The sequence below is a fragment of the Echinops telfairi genome, unplaced genomic scaffold (genome assembly GCF_000313985.2).
Source record: "Echinops telfairi isolate 266 unplaced genomic scaffold, ASM31398v2 ScPeMD7_16;HRSCAF=60, whole genome shotgun sequence".
NCBI classification, from domain to species: Eukaryota; Metazoa; Chordata; class Mammalia; order Afrosoricida; family Tenrecidae; genus Echinops; species Echinops telfairi.
Window position 1 is genome coordinate 3,616,175 of NW_022103913.1, and position 11,774 is coordinate 3,627,948.

An 11,774-nucleotide genomic window follows, 5' to 3' on the forward strand; every position below is an offset into this window, starting at 1 on the left:
ATGCCGGGCAGTGTAATATAAGATATAATAATAATTTATAAATTATCAAGGGTGCATGGGGGAGGGGGGCAGAGGAAAGGAGGGGGAGGGGGGGAGGAAAATGAGCTGATTCCAGGAACCGAAGAGGCAAGCGAATTTTGGGAATGATGAGGGCAACAAATGTATAGATGTGCTCTACACAATTGATCTATATATTGTGATGAATTTTATGAGCCCCAATAAATTGATTAAAAAATAAATAAACACAAACTCAGACTCCAAAAAAAAAAAAAAGAAATGGAGAGGCAGCAGTGGGGCTGGGTAGCTAGACTGCACCCTGTCAGTTCCACCCACTGGGATTTCAGGCCTTAATTGAAAAGTCCAAATCCAGTAGGAGGGAGAAAGTGAGAAGGAAAGACCGAGGCTACGCTATGGAGCAGCCTGAAAACACAGCATACTTTTACTCACTTTTCGAAAAGTCTGTGTGCACTCTGCTTCGTGCTGGCCCGGCACACACACTGCTGGACAGGCTGACTTTTCTGGACCCTCCACAAGTGTGCCATTCTGTGGCCTGCTCGTGTACGGCCTCGTGTGACCTCTAGGTTTTCAGCTCACCTCAGTAGACTCTGGTGCCCACATTCTTTCTGATGATTTATCTGGCTGTGCTGTCACCAAATGGCTCCCTCGCTTTCACGTCTAGTTCTAAGCTTTCTCTAAAACTGGAGACGTGGATTGATAGGTATTTCCTAGAAAATTTGTGATAGCTAGTGTGGTCATAATTTCTTCAGTAAGAATTGATACCAAATTAGTTCCAAGGAGGAAATACCAAAAGTCCAACTCTTTCAAGAAGCTAATCTACTCCATTCCCCCCACTCTTTCCCTGAGTATATTCCCTCACGTCTCTGGGTTCTGGAAATCACTGCAGCGTCCCTCAGAAACACTGGGAAATGTGAGGAAACGTCTCACATGGTAGTGGGTGCTATTCAGTTCAAAACCAGAAGGGCAGGCAGGGGTAAGCCAGATGCTGGGTCCAAAAGTTACTCTCCACTCCTGGCTCTTGCTGGTGATGAGATCAAACCTCCTGCCTCTCCGAGGGCTCATTTTATACTCGACAGGAAGGCTGTGCAGGGAATCCTATCAGTATCTTCCCCCAGACAAGTGCAGGGAATTACATGGTGCAATAAAATTAACATATAACCCTTCACCTAAATATAATAATCTATTTTCCACTCTGGACTGTATCTTACTTGCGCACATTAGTCCTGGGGCCTCTGGCAGGATGTTTCCCGTAGGCATTGGCCTCCTCCTACTCTTCATCAGACAGGCTATTTCTCAGGCCACTCCAGAAGCAGCTTTTCTCTCAGATGTAGCATATCACTCCCTACATCCATTGCAACAACAATAACCAAGATAACCATTAAACAAAGAGTGTGGTCCAATTCATACCCTCTACTAAGGTCAGGCTTTAATCTTATCTACTCTGGTTCCTTAGCAGATAATGCCCTCCAAATTGGATTATAGCCACAAGCCTATCAAATCCAGAATTATAATATATTACATAAAGGATTATGACTGGAAGGGTCATATTAATTGAGCTTAACTCAGCTAGATGTTTCAGCAAACCAAACTCACTGCCATTGAGTCAATACTGACTCATAGTGACCCCTTGTGGGTTTCCTAGACTGTAACTAACTGCCTACAGGAGTAGGGAGCCCAATCTTTCTCCCTTGAACCTCTGACCATGTGAGTCACAACCCAATGCCAAGTTTTTCTAACTCAGCTCATTTTGATCACATGCATCACAGCCTCAAACCTATGTCTCCATCCTTCTTTCCCAAGACGTGGCCCACTTCATCAGTAGCCACACTTCTAGGAACCATCTTTGACTTCTTCTCTATCTCTCCTCCTCAGTCAACTCACAGATCAGACCATGTCATATCCTCACTTATATCCATAATCTAGAGCTGTGTGCTAATAGTGCAATCACTGTTCACTACTTGCCACGTGGCTAGTGAGAATGAAGAGCTGCATTTTAAATTTAATCATAGTTGGTTACAATAGCTTCATGTAATGAGTAGCTACCATATCAGAGCGCACAGGAACATAGACTCTTCAAGTGGCCACTCTGTCCCCAGCTTCTTGTTTCATCTTCAAGCTCTACTATGTCTTTCCTTAAGCTCTATGCTAAGTCTGGGGAAAGCTGCTAATGGATATAAGCCAAGATCTGGAGCAAATCTGCATTTTACGAAGATTGACTTGTCTTCTATGAGGTGAATTAATTGGGGTGTCAAGAAGATCAGCGAGATCACAAGGTGTCAACGGGATCAGGTATCAGGCATCAGAAGACCCCAAACCAACAATCATAACAATGTGAATGAGGGGCGTTGGAGTGGAGACACAAAGCCCATCTGTAGCCAATAGGACATCCCCTCACAGAAGGATCACAAGGAAGGGATGAGGAAGCCAGGGTTCAGTATAGCACAAATGAAACCCACAACATTCCTCCAGTTCTTTAATGCTTCCTCCCCACCACCATCATGACCCCAGTTCTAGCTTACAAATCTGGCTAGACTGGAACATATACACTGGTATAGATGAGCACTCTCAACACACAGAATCCAGGACAGATAAACCCTGTCAGGAACGGTAATGGGAGCAGCAATACCATGAGTGTAAGGGCAAGGTGGAGGGAGAAGGGGGAGAAAGGGGAAACCGATCACAGTGATTAACGTATAATACCCCCACCCCCACCCCAGGGGGATGAACAACAGAAATGTGGGTGAAGGGAGACAGTGGAAGGTGTAAGATATGAAAATAATAATAAATTATAATTTATTAAGGGGTCATGATGGGAGGGAAGGAAGAAGGAGGAGCTGATACCAAGGGCTCAAGTAGAAAGAATATGTTTTGAAAATTATGATGGCAACAGATGTACAAATGTGCTTGATACAATTGATGTACGGATTGTTATAAGAGCCCCCAATAAAATTATTTATAAAAAAATAAAAGGTGACGCGCCAGATGAGCTGTGCTACTGTAAAGATAGCCAAGAGAAGAGCAGGAGGTATTGCCAGACTTTAGTGATTTATTGCATTAGGGAGTTCAGGAAAGTGTCGCAAGTGCAACCAGGTTCCTGGCTTGCACAGCTGTGGGGACAATGTTACCCATTCAATGTGACAGAGAACTGGATGTGGAAGTAGGTTCATGAGTTCAAATATGATCTTGTTGGGTTTGAGGTCTTGAGATACACAAGTGGAGGTGTTGTGCAGGGACTCCAGACCAGAAGAGAAATTTGAGCAAGAGACAGATGTGAGAGTGAGCAACATATAGCTGGTAACTGAAAACATGAGCCATGACATTACCTAAGGATGGCTAAAAGGAGAAGGTCTATGATTAAACCTAGAAAATTCCATCTTCTGAAGGAGGATATACTGGCAATGAGGAGGAGGAGGAAAACCAGGATCAGGTGTCCTGGAAGCTGTGGGAAGAGAATGTCATAAGGGGAGTGGTCAATGGAGTCAAATGTTGACAAGGCTTCATGCCTTTCAAGACTCATTTATTGTTGCTTTTATTGTTGAAACCTTGTATTTTCAGTAATGGAAGGCGTTTTCAATGATATGGAAAACTTTAATGATATGGATAGTGGGACACGTATGTCCCAAGGATCTGTGGTGATGGCTTTTGTGGTATGATGTCCATTTCTTCATATTCAGGCATGCAGGCCTTCACCAAATGGCAGCATGTACAAAAAAGAGGGGTAACAGCTTCTCACCAAACTCTAGAAGCATAAAATGTAGGTGGGCTCTTTGTATCCCATGGGTCATGAAAGAGTGAGGGAAAGAAGAACATGCTTCCATTTGACTTAGTGACAGGGAGGCTACTGAAGCCCCCAGCAAGGGTTGTGCAGGCCGAAGCCAGATAGAGTAGATTAGGGTTGAGCAGAGCAAGCTGAAGAATGGTGTCAGCAACTCCTTCCACAAATTTGGCTCTAAAAGAAAGAGAGAAGCTATGAGACATGACATGCTAATCCTGATGCGAAGTAGCCAGCAAAGAAGAAAGTGAATATGAACCAATGGAGAAGAATTTCTTTTTTTTTTTTTTCTCCTTTTAATATCACTTTATTGGGGGTTCATACACTCTTATCCCAATCCATCCATCCATCCATCCATTGTGTCAAGAGCTTTCAGAACATCAGTGTTTTTTTTTGTTTGTTTTTTTTAACATTTTATTAGGGGCTCATACAACTGTTATCCCAATCCATACACACATCAATTGTGTAAAGCGCATTTGTACATTGTTTCTCAAAACATTTTCTCTCCATTTAAACCCCCGACATTAGGTCCTCATTTTTCCCCTCCCTCCCCGCTCCCCCCTCCCGCATGAGCCCTTGATAGTTTACAAATGGGTATTTTGTCATATCTTGCCCTGTCCGACTTCTCCCTTCATCCACTTTTCGGTTGTCCGTCCCCCAGGGAGGAGGCCACACACAGTTCCATGCAATTGGTTCCCTCTTTCCTACCCACTCTCCCTCCACCTCCCTGTTTTGCCACTCACACCACTGGTCCTATAGGGCTCATCCATCCTGGATTCCCTGTATTTTCAGTTCCTATCTGTACCAGTGTACCTCCTCTGGTCTAGCCAGTCTTGCAGAGAAGAATTTCTTTAAAAGGTGGAAAGAGCTGGCCTCCCAAGAACTCACAAGAAGACCGACCTTAGGCAGGACTGGGGTCAGCCTCCTCTGTCAGAGGAAAGGACAAGAGAAAGGCGGAAGTAAAGATACTTTGGAGATTGGGTGGGGTTATTTAGGAGTTTTCTGCTGTGTTTTTTATCTTCCTAGAATAGACAAGGTTGCCTGTTGAGAATGAGATTGGAAACACTGGAAGTCAAGAAAATGAGAAAAACGTAAAAAACAGCTGTGGGAAATTGGAGAGTGAAATGATTCATAAAAGAGCCTGTCACTTGGCTGAGGGTCTAAGTGTGTCCCCAGGTATTTGGGTGTGGAGACAGAACAAATGGACTTGATCACAGGCTTGAAATGCAACCAGTCAAGGGCTGCTCCAAGAACAGAGGGAAAGGGAGCGTCAGCCATTGTCAAGAAAACAGTGTAAATAATGGACCGTGGGAACTAAGTAGAATGGCTAAGGGTGTAGAGAGAGGCCATGTCTAATGGATTCAGAAAAGTGAGGAGTCAATGTATTGAACCCCCAGAGAGAGGAGGAAAAATCGTTATGAGAGATTAAATTACCGATGTTTAAGGAAAGAAGAATATTCTGGAAAGCAGAGCGCTTGCAGTAAGTGTTTGGTGAGGGAAGACAGTATGAGGACATGGGAGTGTGTGATGGAGCATTTTTTAAAGTCCCTGCGGTGGACTCGGACCATCCATGAGGAGATTGGGGCACATGGAAAGCTGGGACCCAGGGGGTTAAGTTGGAGAGGCAGCATTAGAAGGGCAATATTGTAATTATAACTTCTTAACCCAAAATACAGTTTTGTTACAGTTGGTTTATTTCGTTCTTCCTAGCATACTGCCACATAAAGATGAACAATACGCCAACACTTTTGAAAGTTTTTCATGATGTTTGCTATTGTTGGGTGCAGTTGGGTTGAAATTTGATGCCATACGACAGAGTAGAACTACCCCACCGGTGTGTTTGTTTTTCCAGGAGGGACCTGGTGGCACAGTGGTTAAGTGCTTGGCTGCTAAGTGAAAGGTCAAACCCAGCAGCTGCTCTGAGGAAGAAATGTGGCTGCCTGCTGTCATAAAGAGTTTTAAAAACTAGAACCAGACAGTGCTATTGAGTCGATGCCAACTGTATAGTGTAGTGTAGAACTGCTACTGTGGGTTGCTGAGCCTAACTCTTTATGGGAGTAGAAAGCCTCCTCTTTCTCCCTTGGAGTAGTTTCAAACTGTTGACCTTGTGATTAGCAGCCCGATGTGTAGCCAGTACACCACAGCCTGGAAACCCCTGTGGAGCAGCTCTACTCATTCTGTAGGCTCCCTGGGAAGCAGAATGGGCGTGAAGACAATGAGTGTTGCTTATGTTTCATTGTTTTTGGAATCTCCGTGAGAACAGCACACCAGGTCTTCCTCCGGAGCCTCCGCTCCAAGGCTTCAAACCACCAACCTCCTGTGAACAGCCAAGCACTTAATGCCACTAGGCTCTATCTTTAATGATGATGACAGGGCTTATCTATTTCACCTCACCAACCAGAGCTTCTTCACCTGGAGCCCGTTCCGGGTGCTGTTGGCCCTGTTCCCCTCACATGGAGGGCTCTGGGGCAGTGAGTGAGGTTTCTCAGTTCTTAAAGGTCCTTAAAGACAGTACCGAGGTTAAGAGAAATATTCAGTGATGAGTTGCATCTAACTACAGATGCAACATGTGTTACAGGTGAGCTAAGTTTTTAAAAACCTGCACAACTCATAGTTGGGCCATTGCATCATACTTAACACACACCAACAAAGCCCCCAGGGTCCCCAAGGGAACACTGGTTCTTAGAATCCTTTTGTTGAGTGAAGAATTAGCCTTCTCTTTATGAGTTCTGATTTCTCATATGGGCTTTTCTAAGCAGGACACACAGGAACGGAATATCAATTTGGGGGCACGGGATTAGTTAAGCAGAAAGGAAGATGGGAGCAGGGCAACATTTAGGTTATCTGTGACCCGCTCAAGCCCTTCAGAATTTGCAGCAGTGGTTGATAGAGGAGGAGGTCCCTCGGCTCCTTTGTAATGACTTCATTGCAGTGACAGATGGGACAGTGAAATCAGTGGGTCTCAGCTGCTCTGCAATGTCTCTTCTTGAATCTTTACTTTTGATGCTTCAAATTCAGGTGTAAAGCCGACGGTGGCCCTGTGTCAGCAGAAGTGTAGACGAAGTGGGACGCTGGAGAACAATTATTGCTCCAGTAACTTTGGTAAGAAATAACGAGTTTTTTCTCTTTCAGCAGAAGCTTGAGAAGGATGCTTTATCTCAGCGGAATGTGGATTCAGGGGAGGTCAATAGCACCGTTCATTTGGTCCAGGAAAGGATTTTCACACACATCAGGGAGTGTTAACTGATAAGGCTAAACTGATTACATCTCACAACTGAGAAAAGTATATACTCAGAAGCTATATGTTGTTTTGCCTCCCCCACCCCATCCCCAATAAACAAATAAGTCGACATGAAACTACTATTCTGGCTGAGGTTTCTTTTGAAAAAGCAAAAAAATCCCTTAAAAACATGTATACCCCCCTCCCCACTTTTTAAAATGTACTGAGGTGGGGTTTTTGTTGTTGTTTTTCCCACATAATTTTAATTCACTTTAAGTAAATTAGAAACATATTCAAGTTCCATTCAGAAGCCGGCCTCTCCAAGAAGGAATTCGGTATTTCCGCTGTGGTGGAACCTGAGAAGATATTACTTAATAGTTTTTCATTTCTGTGACTTTTCTGCTTTCTTTTTTTCTTTAATATATGTTAATTTCCTATTTCTGGAATTTTTTGTTCTCTGTCATTTTCTTCACTTTAAAAGAAAATATAAAAAGAAGCCATTTCAGAGCAGCACAAGATACTACATTTAATGATGTTGGCTATTTTTCAAAGCAGCTTATAAGGAACATTTAAAAGAAAAGTCTTGTCAGGGGAAGAAAAGAGGGAAAAAGTCTCCCTTTTTCTGGGTCTGACAGAGGTGGCCTGGCTGCAGCTTGAGCAGCATGTCCCTGTGAAGGTGGGACTGAGGGCGGTGCCCAGGCTTTGCTGGAGCGTGTGTGCTGCCGTTCCAAGCCCTGCCACACCAAGGGCAACAAGCTACCACCGCGTCACAGCCTCCTGTGGGCCATGCTTCAGAAAGCCCCAGGGGAACTCTTAGATCTCTCAGGGGAGAGATCTACCTCAGTCCTTGGCTCCACACGAGAAAGAATTCACGCCAAAGCCTGGCTTGTGATCCGAGTGAGTTTTATGAGAGTTACAAGAAGGTTCAGGTTTACACGGCACCCGCAAGGCCCTCACCCTGTGCAGCCTCCCAAGAAGCTGCTCAAAAAGTCATGGCTCCGGGCTCCTGCCTTTTCAATTATTTTGCAGGAGGCGGGGTGGACGACCCTGGTCGACCCCACTGGCCGAATTGAATTCACCTGGCCTAGCTGGGCCAATCCAGGTGCAGCACCCACCCAGCTGTACCTCCCCTTCCTGGCGGGAAACCTGGACCTATGAGCATGTGCAGTGTGCCACTCCTCTGGGCATGCATAATGGACGCCCCAGCCCCTAAGCTAAACTACCTAACAGAACCACTCCATTTCACTCTGCTCCAGAATGACATGTCCCCGGGAGCTCACCTCACCGGGAGTCCACCAAGCCGTGGTTAGAATTGGATTTGATGAGCTTGGCATGCTCCATAAGAAGGGGCCTCCGAGAAGGACAGGTTATCACCAGTGCCTGCTGGTGCTCAGCCTGGTTTAGTGATGCTTCCCTGGGGCCGTCCTAGGTGGTCACAGTAACCGGGGTGCATCGTTGGTCCAGCCCCACAGGAATTGTTTTCCCCCAATACTGAAAGCCCCCTTTGGGAAGAACAGCGCCTTCTGTGGCTCTGAGGGAAGAGGGGGTGGTGGGGGGTGGTGTGTGTGTGTGTGTGTGTGTGTATGTATGTGTGTGTAACAGCATCATAAAAAGCAGTGGTCTTGCTTTCTTCCCCAAATATACCATTTCTGTACTTAAAATTCAGGAAAAGCAACTATATTTTGGTAGGGATTAAAAACGAAAACAAGAAATTGTTTCCAATGAGACCTTAATTGACTTGTTAGCTGAATTTAACCTTGTGAAGAAGAGATGTTAAAGGCTCAGAGGAAGAGATTTACTGATAACCAGAGAGCAGTGAGACCTGGGCTGAATCCATGATTCAGGGGAGAGGGGAGCTGAATAGAGAGGGTGACATACTTGACCAGACAGCCACCCACCTAGACACCGGTGGGTAGATGTCAGTGGCTGAGCCCCTCATCACACCCAATCAGAAGCAGCTTAGCCTGGTATTGCTGCCTCTAAGAATTGCGCTGAAGGCTCACAGCAGGAGCCTCATCTACTGGTCGCTTACTTGGTGACTGACCTGCAGGTGAATTTAAGCATCCTGAAAGTCCCCTGCTGGCAACAGCTACAGTGTGACTGCTATCTGTGCTCCCTCCTGGGTAATTCAAACCTGACTTTTACTGACAAAGGCGCACAGTCAGATTTGAGAGTTCATTTAGAGCCTTATCTTTAACTTAAAATTTTGCTGTGTCTGGAACTTAGGAGAATGTAGAACTCTTTTGAGTTCTGCCGCTGTTTGCCTCCTGCCATGATATCAGAAATGTGTTCTTTGCAGTATTGTCCGGCACTGTTGTCACCACTGTCACTCGTGGGGGGAGCCTGCATGCCACCGTCTCCATCATCAACATCTATAAAGAGGGGAGCCTGGCCATTCAGCAGGCAGGCAAGAACATGAGTGCCAAGGTCATCGTGGTCTGCAAGCAGTGTCCTCTCCTCCGAAGAGGTGAGTGCTGAGTACATACTCCCCATGAGCTTGGGGACAGAGAAGGACAAGTCTCAGAGTAGCTCTGGCACCTTCACATGTTCGGTCCACTCTGTTGTTCTCAGGTGCCATTCCATCCATTCCAACTCCTACTGACCCTACAGGATAGAGCAGGCGGGCCCACAGGGTTTTCTATCAGGGCGAGTGCCAGGGCTTTACTCTTGTGCAGGGTCCAGTGGATTAAAGCCATTTGCTTTCCAGTTAGCAGCTGAATGCTTAACCATTGCACTACCAGTGTGCTCTATAAGACCTCCAAACCCTTGCATGGAATTGATTCTGACCCACAGTGAACTGTATATAGGGTTTTCAAGACTGCAAATCTTTACGGAAGTAAAAAGCCTCATCTTTCTCTCACAGATGAGTGGGTGGGTTTGAACTGCTGACGTTGAGGCTTAGCCTACAGTGCGCCCAGGGCTTCTTTGAAGTAAGTTAGAGAAGTATATCTGGTTAAGATGGAAAGATCTGAGACTCATTTGCCAGAGGGACCATTAAATCAACCGATGAGAACGAGTTTAAGAGAAATCGTAGAAAAAGGAAAGGGCCCAGAACCCTGGGCACAGGACTTTTGTAAAACTGAGTTCTTAAGTTAAAAAAGTAATACATGTTCTTCAGTGTTACAAAAGTTAAGTAAGTAGAGAAGGGCATAAACCTGAAAATCCTCTTTCCCTGCCCCAGAGGTCCTATGAATAATTCCTTCCAGAAGGTTTTTATGTGAGGTGTGTGCACATGCGTCTGTGAACACACACTTCAGCCATTCACGTTCTGCTGCGTCTCACTCACAGAGTGTGTGTGCATGTGTGCGTGCGCAGCGGCCATGCAAATGGTGCGCTCTCTCTCTGGCACGGTAGGGATGCACAGCGGCGCTGTGTATCACGTGATATCAACATCTATTCTCAAACCATCCTTTTTCTCAGTCTGGCCATAATTTTTTTCCACAATCAAACCAAACAAATACGACATGCACAGATGGAGCTACAGAACAATCAGAAGTGTCTGGCCGCCTGCTGGTGTCCCTTGGAGGGAAAAGCAAAGGCCTTCAGGCAAGAAACACAGCCTTCCGAATCTGCTTAAGGAGTCTTTGGGTGGTGCAAATAGTTCAGTGCCCAGCTAGCCAAAAGTTGGTGACTAGACAGTGAGAACCCACCCAGGGGTGCCCCAGCAGCCTGATGGAGCAGTGCCCTGGCACACGGGGTTGCCATGGGTTGGAATCAACTTGGCGCGAACTGACAACAATGGCAAAATGGCTTTGAATACCAAACAATGCAAACTGTGAGAACACATGGCCCCATCATGGCGCCAGCATCTACCTGTCAACTCTACCAAGCTTTCCTTGGCTCCAGACCACCATGGTGAGAGTCAGCACCCAGAGGAAGGTTATGCAGGAGAAGAAGGAAATACATAGTTACTTATACAACACACCAGTGGAAGATGAGAACTCAGGCGGTAATAATATGCATGAGAGAATGTGACATTTTGGGAGACAGTGTTGAACCTAACACACCACCCACACTGTAGACCTCATTCAAAAACTAACACCGAAGCATTAAAATATAGTGCAACAGAAAGAAATACATTCTAATACTTTTTGTTTGTTTGTTTTTGGTTCCAAACTTTAAGAATGGAAACATTAAGACTCATCCATGTCCTCAAGAAGTGGGCAAAGTTTCAGTGCCTGAGATGGGGAGTAAAGCTCCTAACAAACAATAGAGTGGAGATTAGTTGGCAGATGTGTGGAAACCATGCAGCATTATAGGATACAGACCATCTGAGGATGGCGTGTCTGGGAGTGCTGGGGTCTGGAGGGAGGAGAGCCTTCCATGTAAACACGGTGCATTTTGTTCATTGAGGCCCTAAGTCAGCAGTGCTCAACCTGGGGGTCACAACCCTTTGGGGTCGAATGACCCTTTCACAGGGGTCGCCTAAGAGAATCAGAAAATACATGTTTCCGATGGTCTTAGGAACCAAGACACCGCTCCTCTATCCTTCTCCAGGCGGGTCGCCCACATACTAGTACCTGGTATGAAGACTGTTACCCATGCTACACCATGCTGCAAGACATTTCATTTATTTGTAATTAGAAATAAATATTTCACAATATATGATTATGTATTGTTTGTGATGTATGCTTTAATTATGTTCAATTTGTAACAATGAAAATACATCCTGCATATCAGATGTTTATATTACAATTCATCACAGTAGCAAAATTACAGTAGTGGAGTAGCAATGAAAATAATGTTATGCAAAAAATCTTACCA

General features: G+C 45.3%; 1 protein-coding gene across 1 annotated transcript in view; it reads left to right on the forward strand.

Moving 5' to 3' along the window:
- Positions 1-11,774, forward strand: part of PCOLCE2 (procollagen C-endopeptidase enhancer 2) — a 90,274-nt gene that overhangs the window by 76,570 nt on the left and 1,930 nt on the right. The window contains exons 6-7 of the mRNA XM_004712106.2: positions 6,809-6,892; positions 9,310-9,477. Of these exons, the coding sequence (XP_004712163.1) occupies positions 6,809-6,892; positions 9,310-9,477 (252 nt within the window). The remainder of the gene's footprint in view (positions 1-6,808; positions 6,893-9,309; positions 9,478-11,774) is intronic.